The sequence below is a fragment of the Corapipo altera genome, unplaced genomic scaffold, assembly GCF_003945725.1.
Source record: "Corapipo altera isolate COAL_440 unplaced genomic scaffold, ASM394572v1 22, whole genome shotgun sequence".
In the NCBI taxonomy this organism is placed as follows: domain Eukaryota; kingdom Metazoa; phylum Chordata; class Aves; order Passeriformes; family Pipridae; genus Corapipo; species Corapipo altera.
The window spans coordinates 2,789,025-2,810,063 of record NW_020884886.1 but is presented as its reverse complement, the minus strand read 5'-3'; the positions used below and the strand labels follow the sequence as shown (position 1 = coordinate 2,810,063).

The 21,039-nt window shown below is 40.0% G+C and overlaps 1 protein-coding gene across 3 annotated transcripts in view; it reads left to right on the top strand.

Moving 5' to 3' along the window:
- Positions 1-21,039, top strand: part of TBC1D14 (TBC1 domain family member 14) — a 70,872-nt gene that overhangs the window by 45,550 nt on the left and 4,283 nt on the right. For all 3 annotated transcript variants that reach the window (XM_027642786.1, XM_027642787.1, XM_027642788.1), the window contains 7 exons: positions 2,046-2,152; positions 3,044-3,124; positions 4,539-4,633; positions 5,683-5,754; positions 7,095-7,223; positions 10,163-10,272; positions 20,310-20,568. In XM_027642786.1, the coding sequence (XP_027498587.1) occupies positions 2,046-2,152; positions 3,044-3,124; positions 4,539-4,633; positions 5,683-5,754; positions 7,095-7,223; positions 10,163-10,272; positions 20,310-20,568 (853 nt within the window). The remainder of the gene's footprint in view (positions 1-2,045; positions 2,153-3,043; positions 3,125-4,538; positions 4,634-5,682; positions 5,755-7,094; positions 7,224-10,162; positions 10,273-20,309; positions 20,569-21,039) is intronic.

Genomic DNA, 21,039 nt, shown 5'->3' with positions numbered 1-21,039 from the left:
GTGGCTAAAAAGGCCAATATGAGTCAGGCACGTCCGGTAGCAAAAGGCACAACAGAAAGAGTCCTTAGGTGGTAAATTCTACAAGACACGATTCTTTCTGTGCTGTCTTTTCTCCTCAAGAGTGAACCTGTGTGTGTTCTCAAAAGCACTAGCAGCGTTATAGATGGTGTGTCTCCAGACTTCCCGATTGGAGGCCAGAGTAGACCAGTTATGTTGATCAATATGGCCAAGGCTGAGATGTTGTTTCAGGGAGTCCTTGTATCTTCTCTTTGGGGCTCCTCTCTTGTGGCAACTGGTGGCAAGTTCACCATAAAGCAAGATCTTAGGGAGGCGGTGGTCCTTCATCCTGGAGACGTACCCTGCCCAACGCAGCTGTGTTCTCAGCAACATGGCCTCAATGCTTGTGACTAGAATGGATGTATTGGTCACATAATCTGACCAGTGGATGTTTAGGATTGTACGGAGACAGCGTTGATGGAAGCGTTCTAGGAGACGCAGGTGGTGGCAGTAGATGACCCATGAATCAGATCCGTATAAGAGAGCAGAGAGCACTATGCCTCTGTAAACACTGATCTTTGTACTTTTCTTCAGGCGTTTATTACACCAAACTCTTTGCACCCGCCGGCGAGGCTCCACCTCTTTCTCTCCTCTCTCCCGCTGGGGCCAGGGCGGGGGCCGCTGGTGGCCATGCCCGGGGCGGCGACCTGACTGGAAGTGATACAGTGCTAAATCTTATTACTTGTCTTTACTGAAGGCTCAGGATAATCAGAAACTGAAGCACTGAGAAGTGATCTGTGGTAGAGAATGTACAAGCATGAAGCATCATACTTGAACACTGTGCGTTTATCAGAAATGAGCTTTCGTTGACTACTTAAGCTGTTCATTTTGTATTATCAGTGTAGATTGAAGTACCTCTATGGTTTAGGAAACCTCTTTAATTACAGAGTGTTATACCTGCTGGGATAATCAAATGATGGAAAAGAGGAATAGGGAAAAAGTTATTTATATTAAGTGCTAAAAGGTTTTGTACAAAGACAGCACAGGCAGTTGATAAGCTGCCCTCATGGTCTTTGCTAGTCATCTTAAAAGAGCCACCCCTTTACCCCTCCAAACACAACCACCATTTATCCCTTCAGCATAAACCAATGGCACTCAAAATTGCAATTTACCTAACCGTGGAATTCGGTTTCCTGAGAATATATGTTAAAAATATGGACAGAATTTGTTGGAAATTTCTGGAGAACTGAAGTATAACAAATCAAGCCTAAGCAAATTGTGTATTTGTCTTTACACATTTGTCTTTAGTGTTTGAGGATGCATCTGTTATGTCTGCCGTAAAAATAAGGTCACCTTTTCCTTTATTGGTTTATAAATCCAGAAGTTCCCCAATGCGTTCACTATTTTACATTTTAGTTCAGAGTCTGCTCTTATATAAACGGATTGCTGTGGTTTTACCACTTTCGTTGGTGCTTAGGTGCTATTCAGTTCCTCCTGCTGGGCTCTCAGATTGATGAACATCAGCTGCAGCCATTTCAGAACTTGTGTTCTGTTAAAATGTCTTTTGTGCTCCCCCCTAAAAGTTACTCCTTGTCACATCCTCATGCATTTTTCCAGGGGGTTAGAGCTGCAAAGATGGGTGGGAAGCTGCACATCTGTTTGCACAGCAGGGTGGTGACAGAGGGCAGACTTCCGTAACTTGTCCCTGTATTAAGTCTTGCATGGAGCTGTCCAGTCTTTAGCATAGGTAGTGGCATAGGTATGGACTTCTTTTCATTTGTTCCCTATGGTTTTTGCTGGTCAAGTGTGGTTGCAGATTGTGGGTGCTGTGATTGCAGTGCCTCTGTCAAAATAAGCCATTACTTTGGAAGGAAGTAAGATTTCCTTCGCAGTTCAAAACAAAATAATACAAAAGAATGGGTGTGTGCAAATTGCATTCTTGGCCTGTTGATTTTGGTTGAGATCCCTTCAGCAGTGGTAGGAGGACACATTTGTGATTCATCAGGCAATGAAATATTTCTTAGAATGATCCATTTTTCTTTAAACAGGTGTTGTTCCCGTAAAGTTCGAGAGCTGTGGTGGCAGGGCATTCCCCCGAGTGTGAGAGGCAAAGTCTGGAGCTTGGCAATTGGCAACGAGTTAAACATCACCCATGGTGAGACTGTTGTTTTGTTGACATACAAAGCAACAAATACTAAAGGGACATGTATCTGCTATGGTGTATCAGAACCTGAGGTGTGGGTGTGAGGAAATGTTATCTAGTTATGCCTTTTCGTGGTGCTTTGATGTGTTTTGTTCAAAAATACAGTGTCTTTTAATCTTGTAGCTGTTCTAGGACTGCTGCTGTGAATTGTTCCTGATAATTGCTGTCACTGTTTCTTGCTTTGATGTTGGATGGACATGGTCAGAATTAATGACTCAAACTTTTTTTCTTTTTGAAACTTAGAACTGTTGTTAATTTTTGTAATGCCTATAAATATGCATGTAGTGTGCTCCCTTTTATTTGAAGCAAGACAAGAGGTTTGTAAGAGATTAAAAGACCCCTGGGAAGATTTGTACTTTTGTTTGTGTGTTTGTGAAAATAGAAATAATGTTCTACTTCCAAGTGCAGAAAAATACAGATCTGAAAGACTAATATATGTAATTAATTCCAACATGGAAATGGGGTAGACTGCCTGCTCTATGGTGCTGCTTTTCTGTGCTTTTTTTGGCTTAGTTACCTTGGGTGTAGTTCTTACATGGAATTTGCTAGACTTGCCTAATTATCCATTCAGACTATAATTTTGAATATCCATGCTCTGGAAGAAAAAGTAAATACTTGAACATAAAATGCAACTTATGCCTGGATTGCCTTTCCTTTTCACTTAGTCTGAATTTAGAGGTCAGTGGAACAAGTCTTTCAAAACCATAACCTAGTCAGAAGTTCAGCTACTATGTTAGAGAGAAATGTTACTTGTTAGGATTAGTGCAGCACTGCCCATGTGATAGGTAGTGGACATGAGCATGTTCAAATAATGGACTTGGTTTTCTGTTTTACTTTGTCCAGAACTGTATGACATTTGCCTGGCTCGTGCCAAAGAGAAGTGGCGATCACTTAGCACAGGAGGGGCTGAAGTAGAATGTGAAGGTATGCTCTTTGCAAATGATTTATGCTGTGTTAAAGAATAAGAGATTTTGTAAAATCGTTCCTTAAAATGAAAAGCACTTATTTTAAACCAAAAATTTCGTCTATGAAGATTTGTTCTGGTAAAAAGGAAATGTCTTTTTGTGGAAGCAAGGAATAGCTGTATCATTCTCACTGAAATGATGGTCTCTTATAAAACACACTTATTAATTTTTCTTTGTAAACAATCTCTAGGTACAGCTCTTATTTTGATATAAATTTGTAGGAAAACTGGGGAAGTTTGGGGATTATCATTTTAACTGCAACACTAAAATACTTTTCTGCGTCTGTAGTTTTAGATTTGAAACTCAAATTATAGCAGAAAGTTGTATTTTAGTCCCTTACTGCAGCTTTGAGCCAATCTCTGGGGTGTGTTTCAGAGAGCAGCAATTTATTTTTGCAGACAAAGTGGTTTGAGATTTACTAATTAATTGGAAGAGTTGTCTGGTGTTGAGAGAGTATAAAACTACATGCAAATGAAATTACCTTTGGTAAGTAATTATGCTGAGCAGAGCAGAAAAAGGAGAACACACATACTGTCATTTATAAGCAGAAAAATATTTTGAATTGGAAATCCCCCACTTTGTTCTCTTAAGATTGTCTACATCTTAAGTAAGATGGCATCTAGTACGTTTCCAACTTCCTCTTTATTTTCTGGAGTGTAGATGCTCATGTGATTGGTACAAACATTGGCTAGTGACAGCTCTTGTTTTCTGATTGCTCAGTAAGCAGCAGTAGGTAATTCCCATCTGTACTTACCAGAACAGACAGAACACCAATAAACCCTCGATATCAGAAACAAAACTGACGCTATAGGAATGTATTTTGTATGAGATCTGTTTCAGTTATGGAGAGTGAATTATAGTGTCCATTATCTTTAACGACACATACAAAGACCAAAATCTATGAATTTGAAAGGAGAACTGATGGTAGTAGAGATGGGTGGTATCCATCAAATGCTGCTGCTTTAGGACTTCTCTCTCCCACCACAGCCTTTCCACAGAGGCAGCTACTTCAGGAGCCACTGGGAAGCCTTGTTGGAGGTGAGGGGATCACAGGTTAACAGGCTTGTGTCTGTCTAATGATTTTCAGCAGATAACAGTGAAGTGCCTGACCTGCCTTGCCCTGTGTCTTTCCCCACATCACTTCAAAACAAATTAAGGGTCACTGTGCACTGTAGGGTTGCTCTAGGTCAGGCCAGACTTGCTGCTTAGCCTGTGTACTGAATTCATGGAATTGTTCTGTCTGTAACCTTATTCCCTAGCATTCACATCAAAATAAATGAGCTGTGCAAAAGCTAACCCTTACTGGAAAATAAAAAAAACCAAAGAGTGTACACTGATCCATCTAATAAATGCAGTAACTTTGGCTTTTGCAGATGCTGGATTTTCTGCAGCTGACAGAGAAGCAAGCTTGGAGTTAATAAAACTGGATATCTCAAGGACATTTCCTAGTCTTTGTATATTCCAGCAGGTAAACAATGTTAACTTTTGTCTTGACTTCTCAGGGAAAAACTAAGTTTACATAACTTTGCCTGCCCCTTGGTTGAAACAGCCCATTGAGTTCAAATCTGAAGCAGTAAGCATCTTGAGAGGATAAAGTTCCTAAAGATTTTGGAAAATTGTAAATAATCTAGAAAAGAGTAACCTCGAGGTACTGTCTTATACATTTGGAAGAGACAAGAAACCAATGTGTTGGTTAATCATTGTGATTCATTTAACTTAGTTCGTGCTGGTTTCTGTCTGGTGAAGTGATGCAGGTGAGTGTTTCCAAGTCAGTGAATCAGCATCACTGGGTTGCAAAGAGATGCTGAGAGAGAGAGCATAGCTCAAGCAAACAACATTTGTTGGCCTTTTTTTGGTTCAATGCAAGACTAATTTAGCTTGTATGGTTTTGGTGTGCTTTAGTGACTCACTTTATTCGGATTTTGTCCTTCTCTGCACAGATTTCAGCAGTCCTGTAAAAAGTTTAGATTGTGATAAATCACCATTTTTTGGTGAAAATTTCCCTTTTGAAATTCTCAGTCACAGTACTCAGTGCAAAATATGGCAGCTGTTAATAGTCAACAATGTGAAATTCTTTTTAGCTGCACGTGTCATTCTTGATACCTTCTGTGTGTGTTGTGGCAGATTGTTGTTTTGATTGTTTCTTTCATGGTCGAATTCTGCCTCCAGTCTTAAGGACAATTAAGTGGTTTGCATTGTTGTTCTTCTTTCTTGGCACTGTTGTCAAAGTGCTGCTGAGCTATAAGAAATCTCTTAGGCTTGCATTCCTGTTGTATAAGTGTTTAATAGGTAATCGATGTATTGGGTGAACTGTACCTATATCTAATAAATGGGTTTGGAGGACTGTTTCATGCTCTTAAAACCAAAATTATTTGGAATACTTTGGGCTGTTCTAAGCTGCATTGGGAAAGAACATGTCCTTCATCAGCAGTAATAGAGACCATCTTTAGCACTGAAGAATTTTTAACATGTTTGTTGTATAATCAGATGTATTGTCTTGTTTTTGTTTAATTATAGGGTGGTCCTTACCATGACACGTTGCACAGTATTTTAGGAGCCTATACTTGTTACAGACCTGATGTAGGCTATGTAAGTGAAGAATTTTTTTTTTTTTTGAGGAGTGGAGGGGGAGGATTATGGGGAGGAAGGATTGTGTTAATCAGTCCTTTGTAGGGCACATATTAAATGATTTTATGAAAGCTTGTTGGGGTCTGTGTGTGCTTTCCTCTATTTCAATACATGCTTGAAAAGTGTGTGTAACAGTTCTCTTGCTAAATTTAAGCTTTTTAACAGGTTAAGTGGAAAAATCAAAGGGACATATTTGTACTCAAAAATACATACTTTGAAAATTGAAGTCAAAGAGAAGGTGTAGTTAAATTGATTGAAGTACTTATTGTTAATATCAGTCTGAGACTCTGCTGTTGAGGTGAAATGATAGGCTTTTCTGTGCCTTAGCACTGAGTGCTTCTGGACCAGCCTCTAAAGCAATGCCCATTGAAGCTGCATGAGCTCCCTCTTAGTGTTTGAAGTAGTGATTATGAGAGCACTGAGTGGATTTCAGATGCTTCATTTAGTCTCTTTTCCAAGAGCAGGCTTATGTATGGAGGCTTGTTCTTTGTTCAGGAGCAGTGTTTTAGACAAGGCAGATGTAGAAAGGTGATGTTTCTATTCTGTAGGTAGCATATAATGCTTGGCAAGAGCTGCTGAACATGACTGCCAGGAAAGGAAACAAAGGGCAGGTCAGCTGATGTGCTTCCTTTGGCGCAGCAACAACCTGTTGTGTTGGGAAGGAGCTGGTTCCTCAGGTTTGCAGGAATGGCTGTCACACCTTAATCCATGTGACTCTGCAATGGCAGCACTACACCCTCAGAGTGAGAGAGCTTTGCCTGGATTCCATAACAGGCTTTGTAGAAAAAGAGAACAATGTCGTGAGCTTATGGTAAATGAAACAAGAGTTTAAATCTTAAAACAGTGTTGTTTGTCAAATGAGTCACTGCAGTTGTCTGTAACTGCTGGTAATTGATGGAAAAAGGAAAGTACAGGCTTTGTCTCTAGGGTCCAAGTCCAGCTTTCCACAAATAAGGCTATATGTGACCCATCCCTAGGAGAAGAGGGATTACTTAGAAACACCTTATTATTAAAAAAAGAAAATCTTTATTCTTTGTCTTTGAAAGTGCTGTCATCCTAACCTGTCTTACGAGTTTTACTTGGATACTTTGAAAGGAGGCATCATGGGGATTGTTAGCTTCCATGCTCTGAGCATGTGATACCAAAGGTCATGTGGGTTAAAAAAATCCTACTTTTATGAAGGTTTCTCAAAATTCAACCCCTCAGTGAGTGCATTAAACACTAGTGATCAGGAGGACAAAATGAAGAAGTCTTGGAAGAATACAGTCATTGCTGAATGGTAACACTTCTCCTTTCTTCAGGTACAGGGCATGTCATTCATAGCAGCAGTATTGATCTTGAACTTGGATACTGCAGATGCCTTCATTGCTTTTTCTAACCTTTTAAATAAACCCTGTCAGATGGCGTTTTTCCGTGTGGACCATGGCCTTGTGAGTATGCAAGAAAACTGTAATTGATGTGTTGTGGATAATGTGTAAGGAAAGTTTAAAAAGAAAAAAAAATTATTGGATCAGTAGCTTGGAAAATAAGTCAGAATTTATTTTAAAGCAACACGCTTGATAAACTAAGAAACCCCAACGCACACATGCAGACTCCCTCTAAAAAGTCAGACTAAACCAAAGGTCACCCCATTTACCTTTTTGAATAGGCAGGTGAATGAAATTTTTTGAGCAGCTATTTTATGATGCTCAGAGAATATTTATGAGAATATTATTCCAGCAATTGGAAGCTGAAAACACCTTAATGTCGGAAGTGTCTTGAAGGTGCTTTTTATTGTAGTCTAATGGGTTGCTAAAAACAGACTGTTGCAAGGAGAACCAGGTTTCCCTATAGCAGCTGTGTTTGAGTCCATCAGGCTCGTTTTCAGAGGAATAGACCCCTCCAGTTTTCAGTGGGAACTGATTGCCTGTTTCTCTCTGGAGCATCTAAAATTCTGTGTTGGCATGTACACTGAGCTACTGGTCTGTTATAGCAAAATAAGACACATCTCTATTTTACTTTAAAGGTGTTTTTATGTAAAATATATGGTATTCTTTATTTCTTTCTCACCTTGTAATGCTCTGAAATAGGATCTGCTTCTCAAGAGTTCAAGTGGGAGAAATAAAGCAAGGGAATGCATGACATCAACAGTAGTAACTTTCATTGCTTAAACAGTAGGACACTAGATATCCTATCAGTATTTCCTGCTGGAAAAGCAGTGTGTAGTTCCTGTTGCAGTCCCTGATTCTCATGAGTTGTAAATGCCATGGGGAGATGCACCACAGTGCAGACAGCACTAGTAGCAGTATCAGCTGTCTCCATTATAGCACGTGTAAGAAGAGGACATGCTCATGCATTCACTGTGTAAATGTGGTTCTTGGGAAGTTGATTTTGGATTTGAATTGACTAGAATAAGATAAATATTTTTTTTAGCTGAGAGAATTGGAGTTTGGTGTGCTCTTGCATAGTGCTGTTTAGTTCTATTAGCCTGTCCAAATAGAGACTACGTGAAAAATGTGTGCTTACAGAAGGGCAGAGATGGTGATAGATGAAATATTATTAATATATCATGAAAGCAAAAGCCATGATTTAACATCCCAAGGAAAATGTTGTACCTAAGGGAGTGGTGACACTAAAGTGAGACAGTTTTGGCTTCCTCTGGTTAGTATAGTGACCTGCTGTCTACACTCATCTTTTTGTGTCAGTTTTACAGCTTAATAAACAAACGCTGATTTGTTGTATAATAAATGAAAAAATGAAACCAGTGTAAGTTAGTTGTGTAAATTGTAGTAATTTATACCAATTTAACTTGACTTCTTTTTTTGGTTAGTTTCATTAAACGACATTATTTTTCAATTAACACTGAATAAATGTCATGTTGACTGTTGATTTGATCATACAGATACCTGTACTACTGCCCACATTACTATCAATAGATGTGACTGTAGCACTTATGTGTAAGGTCCTGTCTCTAAAATGCTTCTGAAAGGAAGAGCTCCAGTGGAACTGTCTCACAGTGGTGCCAGCATGTTAGCAGGTCACTGTGGAAGCAGAACTTTTTGATGCATTACCTGCTTCCTTGTTTATACTCACAGATCTCATGGGTGTTTGGATTTCATGCATTTAAAAATCCCCACTGGGAAGCTGTTTCAGGTGCACAGTTCCTCTAAGTGGGTTCCTGGATTTCTGCTGTCATGTTTGACATGAAGCTGTTTCTCAGTAACTGATGGTTCAGATATTTTATGTAACTTTGGTTATTTCTGTAGCATACACCCATCTCTGATTGGCTTAATGCCTTACACTCATACTGACTACCAGGCTCAGAATTTTATTTGCCATGTTAATGAAGGTAGTCCACCATCTGTTACTTCATTTAGAGGAAATGGGAAAAATTTCTATGAGGACAATTAAAAAAACTGGGAAAAAAAATGCAGGACATAAATCTGTCAGGATTTCAGACAAGAGTCTCCAAAAGGATTCTCTTTTCCCTTTCCTGCCATGGTGTTCTGGGGAGAAGTATGCTGCTGCAACTCATACTTTGAGGATATCACAGCCTTTCCTTATTGCTTTTATTGGGATACTGTAGTTACTGCATCATTCAAGGACTTCGCCTAACTTTTCTCTCTGTAGTATTAAGGAGGGTGGCTAAATAACCTTTTGTTTTTAACCCCAGTTGAATTGGAAGATTTGTTTTTTCTGTGCCGCCTGTTATGGAATTTTACTAAATACTCGAATTTTAAAATAGCATAAAAGTCTTTGTGTTAAAAGCAGTGCAGTTCTGGGGGTTATAATATCAGACAGAGTTACAATCTGTTTTGTCCTAGTCTTTGAGTTTTCTGTGTGAACTTCATCTCTTCCTTTTTGCAATTTAAATTATTATCTAATTTTAAAATGTATGGTATTATGTTGGTATTAGAATATTAAAATAGCTTTGATGTTAGAATATGATTTATGACTGGAATCTACTGGACTCTTCCCTGTTGCTGTGGAGTATCAACATTATTTTAGTTTTGTATTTTATTATGTTCCATTGGGTCTCGGATTTTGTTCAGTATAATATTAAATTACTGCCACAAGCATTAAAAAAACACTGTTATATTTATTTTAAGAAATCTGCAAAAAACTTGTCTCCTGCTGGTATTTTTCTTTCCAAAGGAAGCTGGCTAAGACCCAAACCAATCATATTGTTTAGTATGAGAATGATATACAGAGTGGATCTTAAACTTTTCATGCTTGTAGATGCTGTCTTTTATGTAAATGTTTAGCTCCTTACAGTATCATGTAGTTCATCTGATCCTATTTTAAAGAGCATTAATCCAACAACAGATAATGCATTTAAGCCTGTTAATAACTGCTAACTGCTTTTTTTCTCCCCATTGTGTTTTCCCAGATGTTGACTTACTTTGCCGCATTTGAGGTATTCTTTGAAGAAAATCTGCCAAAGTTATTTGCTCACTTCAAAAAAAATAACTTAACTCCAGACATCTATCTAATTGATTGGTAAGGCATTGAAAGTGTAATTACTAATGTGCATAATAACATATAGCTCCGTGTCAGTATTCATGACAGAAATTGGGATGTTCTTACCTGGCTTAATGTTCTTTCAAGATAAAGGCATTATTTTTTTGTTCAGTACTTGAGTTGTCATTCCAAATCATTCCCACATACTTCTGTGATGTTTAACATCTGTCTAACCTGTATTATTGTACTTACGTTGAGTTGGAAGCTTATCTGGAAATACTGCTGTATAGCAGTGTTTATCCATATTTAGTGCCTGTTTGGAATATCTTGTGAGAAAACCTGTTAGTCTTTCTATTGCATGTGCTGGTGTGTACCAGGGTTGTGTATTCAGAAAGTATTGCTAGTGTTGCTTTTGAAATGTACAGTTTGTCCTGCACATAACAGGAACAGCATAGTTAAAACATTTGTCCATATGACATAAAACCACAGAAAAACTATTCCACTTAGCAGACAAGCAATTACAGTCTTTTTATAAGTTGAAACTGCTTTCCCTTTTAGTTCTAGTATACTCAGAACTTTTTTCCTTAGAGAGGAAAAAAGACAAGGATCTTAATTGCACTTCTGCCAAATTTCACTGTGGTATTAGGCACTCCAAACTGAATGTTTGCATTTGTGCCTACCAAACTTTGGTTTAGGGCAGTTAAAATGTCTCTTTTCAATAAGACTTTGTTGTTAATTTTGGGATTACATGAAAGCTTTTTTGTGAAAAATTGGTTTGCCCTTAAATTGTTGACAAATTTTTCTGTTCTCGGGTATCTGACGAATACCTTCAGTAAAAGAATTAAAAGCCCAGTGGTAACAGCTTTTTTTTTCCTCTGAGATTAATAAGTTATTATTTTGGAAAACATCTGTGCTGTTAATGCAGTTCTAGCTGAACCACACTGGCAGTATCCTGATCTTTAAGATCTAGTTGGTAGCACTGATCGTGTTGCTCATCTGTTAGACAGAAATAGATTTAAAGTAAATCAGTCCAATCCAACAGCTCAGAGTTTGAATACATGACTTTTCATAGGATCATAGAATTGCAGGGGCATTGGAACAGTCTTCTGGAGATCATCTAGTCTAAACCCCTGCTCAAAGCTAGAGCAGGGTGCTTGGGACCTTGTCCAGCTGGGTCTTGAATATCTCCAAGGAAGGAGATTCCACAGTCTCTTCAGTCTGTTCCAGTGTTCAGCCACCCTTACAGTCAACAAGCTTTTTATTTTCTTAGGCTTAAATGGAATTTCCTGTATTTCATTTTGTGCTCCTTGGCTCTTGTCCTTTCACTGGATACAACTGGGAAGAGTCTGGCTCTGTCTTCTTTACATCCTCCTACCAAGTATTTTTAGACATTTAGGTCTGAGCCATCTCTTCTCCCAGCTGAAGAGTACCAGCCTGCTCAGCCTCTCCCTGTGTGTGTCAGGTGCCCCAAGCCTTTAGTCACATTCGTGGTGAGCTGGACTTGCTCCAGTATATCCATGTCTCTCTTGTACTGAGAAGCCCAGTGCTGAGTAGGGGGTGAGCTGCCATGGCATGCTGGCAGTGCTGCTCCTGCTGCAGCCCAGGATTTGTGGTGGTCTTTGCTGTGATTGCTGGCTTAAATTCAGTGTGGTGTCTGCCAGGACCTCCATGTCCTTTTCTGCAAAGCTGCTTTACAGCCACTTGGTTTCCCAAATGTACTGGTACCTGGGCTTATTTCCTACCCAAGTGCAGGACTTGGCATTTCCCTTTGCAGGATGTCATGGGATTCATGATGGCTCACTTCTGCAGTGTCTCCAGGTTGCAGTGGAGTGGTGTATCAGCCACCCCTCCCAGTTTTTATCACCTGCAGATGTGCTGAGGGTATGGTCTGACCCATCATCTGGGTCCTTAATGAAGACATTTGAAAGTGTTGGATGAATATCAAACCCTGGAGTACACTGCCAGTGTATTGACTTGAAGCTATACTTCATGCCACTGATGATAACCTTCTGAGCTTGGCAGTGCCACCTGGTTTTCAGTCTACCTCAATGTCCATTTGTCTAATCCATACTTCATCAGTTTATCAACAAGGATTTTATGGGATACAGCATTGAAAACCTTGCTAACATCAAGATACACAACCTTCATTGCTTTCCCCTCTTCCACCAAGCCAGTCATATCATTGAATAACGCAGTGAAGTTTGATCAGGCATGATTTTGCCTTGATAAATCCATATTGGCTTCTCCCAATCACCTTTTTGACCATCATATTTTTGAAATGGTCTCCAGGACTTTTTTTTCTGTTACTTTCTCAGGGGTGAGAGTGAAACCAACCAGCCTGTAGTTTGCTGGATCCTGCCTCTTGAATATAGCATTTGTTTCCTTCAAGTCCTGAGGAACCTGTCCTGATAACTGGGGTCTTTCAAAGATAGAGAGTGGCCTCACAACGACACCAGGCAGTTTCCCCACACACTTTTATATCCCCCATTCATTTAAATATTCCCTAATGTGATCCTCCTCCAGCTAGGGTAGGGTTTCCTTGCACTTGGCTTTCTCACTGGTCTGGAGGACCTGGGCTTCCTGAAGGCAGGTCTCAGTGAAGGCAGTGAGTACAACAGCCTTCTGAGTGACCTTTGTCACCAGGTTCCTTGCCCTGTTCAGCAGTGGGCTTGTGTTTTCCTTGATCTTTTTACCTGCTGGTGCAGGAAAATCCTTCTTGTTGTTAACATCCATTGCTGGATTCAACAACAAATGGACTTTTTATTTCCTAGCCCCTTCTCTGTATACTCAAAAATGTCTCTGCATTTCTCCAGGGTCACCTCCTCTTCCTTCAGCCTTTTTTTATGCTTCCTCTTTATATTTGAGTTTTGTCAGGAGGTCCTTGTTTATCCCTACAGGCTTCCTGCTGCCTTTGCTTGAGTTCCTTGATTTGCATGTGCCTTTTGTACAGAGGGTGGTGTACCATGGGTTTTATGTGACTTGGCTTTTACACTGGGATTAAATATTAATGCACCATGAGTAGGGCAATGAGAGGGTGTGTAATGTACAGGCTCATTTCTCCCAACATTTAATGGGAGAAATACCGTTAGAAGGATTTTTTGACTGAAGGCTGAGAATATTAAACTGAACTAGATCTATGCCCAGAGTATGGAAAAAATACTAGGATAGGATAGAAGGGAAGAAAGAGAGCAGAGGCTGGTGTGTTCAGTGATAAGAGGAAAGATGTTGAAATTGTATTGCCTCAGACAATGTTGTGAAAAGCCAGTGTGTGGAGGAAGCAATTGAATAAAAGGGATATCAGAATAAGATGACTGTAAACATGTGGGAGAGTAACTGGATAAACAACATTGAAATCACCAGGTTATTGTATTTTTAATGGGTAATAATGTCAATAGCAAGAGGCAGTCCAGAAATAACATTGACCTGTTACTTGATGAGGGTGGGCATTTCACAAACAGGACATAGACAAGGCAGAGATGTTTAATGCCTTTGCTTTGGGCTTCAGCACCGGTAATGGGTTTTGGGGAGCCCTGAGCTGGAAGACCATGGCCGTGAGAATGATAAACTCCCATTTGACCTGAGCTTCTGTTGGACTTGCTGCACCAACTGGATGGTCTGTGGGCCTGATGGGATTCATCCAAGAGTACTGAAAGAACTGGCTGATGTCACTGTTAGGCCTCTCTCAATGATTTTTGAATGATCTTGGGAACCTGGAGAGGTCCCAGTTGCCTGGAAGCTGGCTAACCGCTGTCCCAGTTTTCAAGACAGGCACAAAGGGAAACTACCAGCCTGTCATTCTCACTACAGGAACTGGTCAAATTATGGAGAGGATTATTCTGGGAGATACTGAAAAACACCTGAAGGACGATGCAGTCGTTGGTCACAGCCAGCACAGGTTCACAAAGCATAAGTCCTGCTTCACCAACTTAATTTCCTGTTATGACCCAGGTACCCTCCTAAGATGATGTAATGTTTTTAGATTTCAGTAAAGCTTTCAATACCCTCTCTTACAGGATCCTTCTGAACAAAATGAATAAACACATCATGGGCTGGGTGAGTAATTGGCTCATGGGTCAAGCACAGAGAGTAATGGTGAATGGGGTAACATCACAGTGGGGTTCCACAGGGCTCCATCTTGGGCCCAGTGCTTTTCAACATTGTCATGAATGACTTGGATGCAGGACTAGAAGGGATACGAAGCAAGTTCACAGATGACACTAAAGTGGAAAATCTGCTGACTTCCTGGAAGGCAGGGAGGCCCCACAGAGAGACCTGGACAAATGAGAGGACTGGGCAATCACCAACCATAGGAAGTTCAACAAGGGAAAGTGCTGGATTCTGCACCTGGGATGGGCCAACCCTGTACAGACATGGGGAATGAGATACTGGAAAGCAGTGCCAGGAAAGGGACCTGGATGTCCTGGTCAATCACAAATTGAATGTGAGTCAGCAGTGCCCTGGCAGCCAGGAGGGCCAACTGTGTGCTGGGGGGCATCAGGCAAAGCATCACCAGCTGGTCGAGGGAGATTGTCCCACTCTGCTCTGCACGGGGGTGACCTCACCTTGAATATTGTGGCAGCTTTGGGCACCACAAAATAAGAAAGATATTAAGCCATTAGAGATTGTCCAAAGGAGGGCAACAAAGATGGTAAAGGGCCTTGAGGGGAAGCCATATGAGGAGAAACATATATAAGGAACAACAGCAGAAATCAGAGATGTAGAAAAACAGACTCTTTTGACAAAAGGTTGAAGGTTTATGTTCCTTTCAGCAGTTTCAGTAGATAGACTATTGTATTTTCTTGAGCAAACCTTTATGTGATCAGTTGTTCTCTCTTAGCACATATGTAGGATAAAAAAAAACAAACACAAAAACAAAACAAAAACCACCAAAAGAAGAAAAAATTACAGACTTGTGAGTAAAGAACTGAAGTGATGAAGTCTGTGTGAAGTGTTGTTGACTGTTGAAGCACATCAGGTCCCCTTTTTGTTCCCTCTGTGGGTGTTGTTAAGAGCACTTGAAAGAAACTTCAGTCAGGAGTGACTGTGGATGGCACTTCTCAAAGTCTTTGTATCAGTGGACTGACAACCCTTAGCATTTCTTGCTGATTACCTGCATCCATATTCAAGCTGTTTATTTTAATTCCAAGGACAATTTACTGTGTTACTCCTGTCCCTAGAGAGTCACAACACTGTGACTTGCACAGGGATGTAGGCTGTTCCAGATGGACCTGCCCAATCTTGTATTAAACTTTTTTACACTTGTCTTGAGCTAGACAGCTTGTACCACCTCTGTCCTTAATTTTGTTAGGCAGAGCAGGTTGTATTTATCTATGTAAAACTTTCATATCTCATTTAAATGTATACATCTATATGTGTGTAAGTGATGTATACGTGTGTGTGCATACACATGCATACTTTATACTTCAAAATACTTTGATCCTGTAGGAAACAGATTTAGATTTTTTTTTTTTTTTAAAATCACCACTGAGTGTGGCTGGAGTTTAAAGTCAGAGAAGAATAAGGTACAGTGTCACATTGAGTAGGCAGACCTTTTGCTTGTAGGTAGGAATCTTTGTGAAACAGCCTTGCTCTAACAGCATTACTTTTATTTAAATGAGCATTTGTTCTGAGCCCCAGAGGGATGCCTGCTGCTATTCCTGTGACTGGTGTGGTTACTGTGCAGGCATGTGTGCAGCAAAGCTCAGCTGGTGCCAGCTCTGGGAGGGCTCTAGGAGCCAGTACTGCACAGATCAGTTGCTGGGAAACCCTCCTATTCCTGCCACAATTACAGTGGAATCAACTAGTCTCCTTTGTGCTTCTTCCTGTAACCAGTGCTGCAGGGAATGGCAGTAAAATTGGTGTGCTTAAATAATTTTTGAAGGGATGTGTTCCAAGGAAAAGAAATGCTGTGCATGGGCCCAGCTGTGCAGGTGATGCACTGCTGCTCTGGGCTTTCTTGGGTAGAGGATTTAGAAAGGGGAGCCCCCCTGCCAGTTTAGTTCCCCCACTGCCTACCATGATGGGAAAAGTCCAAGGATTGAGTTGCTTTATTAAAAGGTACAGTGACACGATTATCAGAGGATACCTGCCACAAGTAAGCTATCTTTTTTACAAAAAGACCCATGTGCTTCAAACCCAAACTCCGACTGATAAATCTCACAGAAAGAATTCAAAGGCTATACAGGTTTTGACTTTTTTTTGAGAATATGAAGGGGATCAGGTGTGAAAGAGCTGTAAAGAGCAATGTGCAGTCAGGTTCACAGAGAACAGAGGGAAATAGTGTGTCTGAATAGCCCAGTTTTGGCCTCTCACTCTGTCAGCTGATGTTCTGCAGGCTCTTGTGAGCAGAGCATAATGTGGGTCTGCCAAGGACACATGCTGTCTATTTATGGCCTGCTGCTGCTATACAAACACCTCTTTATCCCTACTCAGAAAAATGATTTTGGCAATAATTATAGCCAAAGGCTGTGTTTGTACTGATGGATTGATCAGTGATTCTGTGGTATTACATGGACTGTGATTGTGCTCTGTGAACATGAACTTTGTATTGACACCGTGTGCTTGTTATGATAAAGGTCCAGGCCACTTTGTGTGGCCATTTTCCATGGGCGCTTCCAGTAAAATATTTATAAGCTTGCTCTGTGTTACTTTAAGAAAAGCATAGTCCACACTGCTGCCAAAAAATGCCACTTAGGATGATATTTTAAGTGCATGCCTCCATATCAAAGAAAAAATGGACTGTAATTCTGTCTAAAGTTTTTTGGGGACATCCTGATTTTTTGAGTTGGAATTGTTACCAGACTCCAAAAGATCCCAGTGTTCAGCCCAGTTTACAGTGTGCTTATCCTTATGTCACTGCAGGTTGGGGTGGAATCAAGAGAAATATTGCAAGGTGAACAAGCAAGGCTTTTTGGTTGCTTCTGACTGGTTGGAAATTGCTTAGAAACATGCACAGTATTTATATTAGATTGATACATTTTACAATGCAATCCACTTTGCTGAGTGCTAAGAAGTTGCTCTGTTGCAGTCAGTATTTTATTTTACACAATATTTACTTTTTTTTTTTTCCTTGTAAGGAGCAAAGTAAATACTTCCACTTTTTTTTTTTTTAACTGTAATGATTTTAAAATTTACAGACCTGAGAAAAGAATGTGTAGTGCAAGAAATACACAAGATCTGATTTGCATCAGTGTTGTGCGTGACTTGCCAATCTGAAATATGAGATACCTGTCTGCATTGCTCTTGGTAACAATATCTTATGAAGAGCTTTTAAGCAGAAAAAAAAGAGAAAAAAGGGTAGGATGGAGGACAGAACAAAGGAATGAAAGCACAGAGCCTGTGATTATCATGGTAGCCGTGCTTTGCTTTCTTGATAGCATTATGTTGTTGCTTTTCCTGTGAGCAGCAAACCAGCCAGGACTTCATGCATCTACCTCAAAGAACACTTTCATCAGAAGTAGATCTGGGGAGGAACAGGAGCTTCTGATACTTTTTTCCCTCTTCCAAACAGAGAGGCCAGTAGACTGCACCTGTGCTCCTGTGACCCTGACACCTCTGTGTGAGTTGGCTGTGCTGTCTGCACCTGGGACTTACAGTGGTTGGAAGAGACCTGCAGACAGAAAATCATCCACAGTACAGAGGGAGCAGATCATGTGCAGGGAGTGTGCCAGTGCTGCTGAGAGCCACTGCTCTAACTGGTTCAGTCAGGCAGCTGCTTTATTGCTGTGATAATTTCAGCTGGGTTTCGGACCAGTAGCTCAGATGTCTAATAAAAAACATCTTTTAATGGGAAATCTTTGAAAGGAGCAAATGCTGTATCCATTCTTAGCAGTGATTCCTACTGATGTTTCATTGCTTGTTCTAGGGGGCCGAGTCTCTGTTCTTAGGGCTTCATGCCTCAATTCCATCCAAGGATTAATGAAAGTTAATTGCCTTGTGAAGTTCCTGCAAATGGTGCTTCCTTCCAAATTATGAAGAGCTCAATGGCAAATACCTTATTTGATGTGACAGCTTTTTTGATGTGAGCAAATCTTCTCATACAAAAGTAGTGTTCTAATAAATAGTTCTTTCTTCTGACAGTTAATTTCCCACATAGTTGTAGATTTAATACACATGGGTTATTCCGGTTAGGTCTGAATCATGACAGAATAATACCTTTTGAGAATAAAAACAGTTCCAAAAAATTGGCATTGTTACTTATCTTTAACCAGGACTCATTTCTGGCCGGGTGTTTGCCTGCTGCTTGGTGACCAGGAAAGGACTCAGTTGAATTGCTTCCTATTACACTGTTCCTTTTAAATTGAAAAGCTGTTGCTGTTTCCTGTGCATGTGTGTGTATAGACACAAGTCTTAACTGTGCTGTGTAGGTATTCTGTAGCAAGACAGTTTTATGTGGTATGTGGCTGTACAAAAATATTGAAAGATTATAAAGTCTGCAGTGCACCATCAGCCAGTAACCCAAAGAAAGAGCTTGTATTGTGCTGTTCTTTCACATTTGTGTATGTGTGTAAAATACATACATGAGCAATTTTGTGGGGGTTTTTTTCATCCCAGACTCTTGTTTATTTATTTTTATAGTTCTAATTTAGCTCTTTGGAGAACAGAATTTAAATGATTTCCACTTGTTATAAAAAGATTGCAATGAGATGAGAAAAACCAAAAAGAGTAAAATCCTAAGGATCATAAACCTGCAATTCACTTGTCACCTGAGCATGTGCAAACGTTAGTTTTGTCTTGATGTTTCTAAAATGAATATATTTTCCCTTTTTTCTGTCATGTGCTGATTCATACAGAAGCCGGATACTTGATGTATCATTCAAATAATCTTGTACAAAGCAGATACTGCAGAAAACCTTTGATTATTAGGATTTGCTATGAAAATACATTAATTCATGTTCCATACCTATATATGTGTGTGTATGTATCTGTTCAATTTTATTTTTTAATGCAAATCCGAGTTTCTTAAATGAAAAACTTGGAGGGGATAGAGGATAGTCTTAAACACAGGATAGCTGCTGTTTGATTCAACATACTTGAAAGGGACTTTTTTGTGAAAAGCCATGGAAAGGTTTGATTTAAATTTGAGCCTTTGCTGACCTCTGCCGGGGAGAGAATTCTTTGCAGTTTGACAGAGATTTTTGTGCGGTGCATTTGCGGAGAAAAGTTCTCTCTGAATACTGAAGGAAAAGAACCCCTGTAATTCTTTTCCCTTATATACTGTAAAGTGATTCCAGGAAACTCAATTCTCATCACTTGCTGTTGGGTCGTTGTTGGTGGCAATGAGAGCTTGTGCTCTGCTGTGTAGCCAGTGTTGGATAGAGAGACAGGGGGGAGCAGCTTCGTGTTCCTGCCTGCAAGGCTGTCAGCATTTTGGTGAAGGAAGGAATGTGCTCTGGGTAGTTAATGAAAATACAGTTTTAGCAACCGGGAGGAGGTTCTTGCTTCTGCCATTACCCTTTTTCTTTGGGGATCACACCCCTTCAGCCACACTGAGCCACCATCTTATCGCAGCTATCTGGACCTTCTCTCTGGACATCCTGCTGTTTCTCTCAACTTGTGAGAGGTTAAGCTGATCTTTCCTCCAAAAGTCATGCTGTTATTATTTTACCAGTCAGTCAAGCCTAGAATACAAGAGTTTATTTTACACATCTCTTTTATCTGATCCACAAAATTCCCTTTGCAGTTTGTCTTAAGGTTCATCTTCTTGTATTTTCGCAGCTGAAACTTCATCGATCCTCAGCTCTGAATTGATGATTAAACAGGCCTTTGATTATACCTGTGATCAGTGCATGCCCATCGTAAAACCGTATATGTTGTGTCCTTGGTGTGATCCAAGAAAATCAAACTTGGAGACCCAGGCTGATAGCAAGATGCCTTACTGGTTGTACAATTTGATATTGTTTTGTGGGTAGGTTTGCTGCAATGAAGAGAAGTACTTCTGAAAACCAGAAAGGAATATTCAGTTATAAATATCTGAGAAGCCTCAAACTTAACTGGTGGTCGGTCTGTGTCCTTCTGCAACTACCCAAGACATTTTTCTTGTCCAGTAACTCTGAAAATTTTGTTCCATTTTTCAGGATATTCACATTGTACAGCAAATCTTTGCCACTAGACTTGGCATGTCGTGTCTGGGATGTGTTCTGCCGTGATGGAGAAGAGTTCTTATTCCGTACAGCACTGGGAATATTAAAACTTTTTGAAGATATTTTGACTAAAATGGACTTCATTCATATAGCCCAGTTTTTAACAAAGCTACCTGAGGACTTGCCTTCAGAAGAGTTCTTCACATCTATTGCTGCCATTCAGATGCAAAGTAGAAACAAAAAATGGGCTCAGGTAAAGAGGATGTCAATATTTGATAACTGATGATTGTACTGTACTCATGAAAATGGGGTTTGGCAACATCTGGAAGAATGTTTTAGCAGAGCTAGTGTTTCATTTTAGAGGTAGGTGGGACTGTGTAGCTCACTCCATGCTTTTAGCATAGGTTGAGGTGAGTGGATTCCCTGAGCTTACTCTCCTCTGGAAAGGGAGAACTCAGCCAACATTCAAAATTGAAATGTTGAGTGCAATTGATGAAGTGTCACACAGCTTTTAAAATTTATCAATTACAAAGGCTGCTGGCAACATTACAAGTTGATATTTGTAAGCAGAAATTCACTCTTTGGGAGATGATGACAATTTATCAGGACACATTATCATACAGTTGTCATCTTAATTTTCTTGAGGATCTCTTCTGGCTGATTTAGGGCTGTACAAAAGTGATTGCATCTCTGACTTCTTTACTGAGATTTGTCATGTGATTTC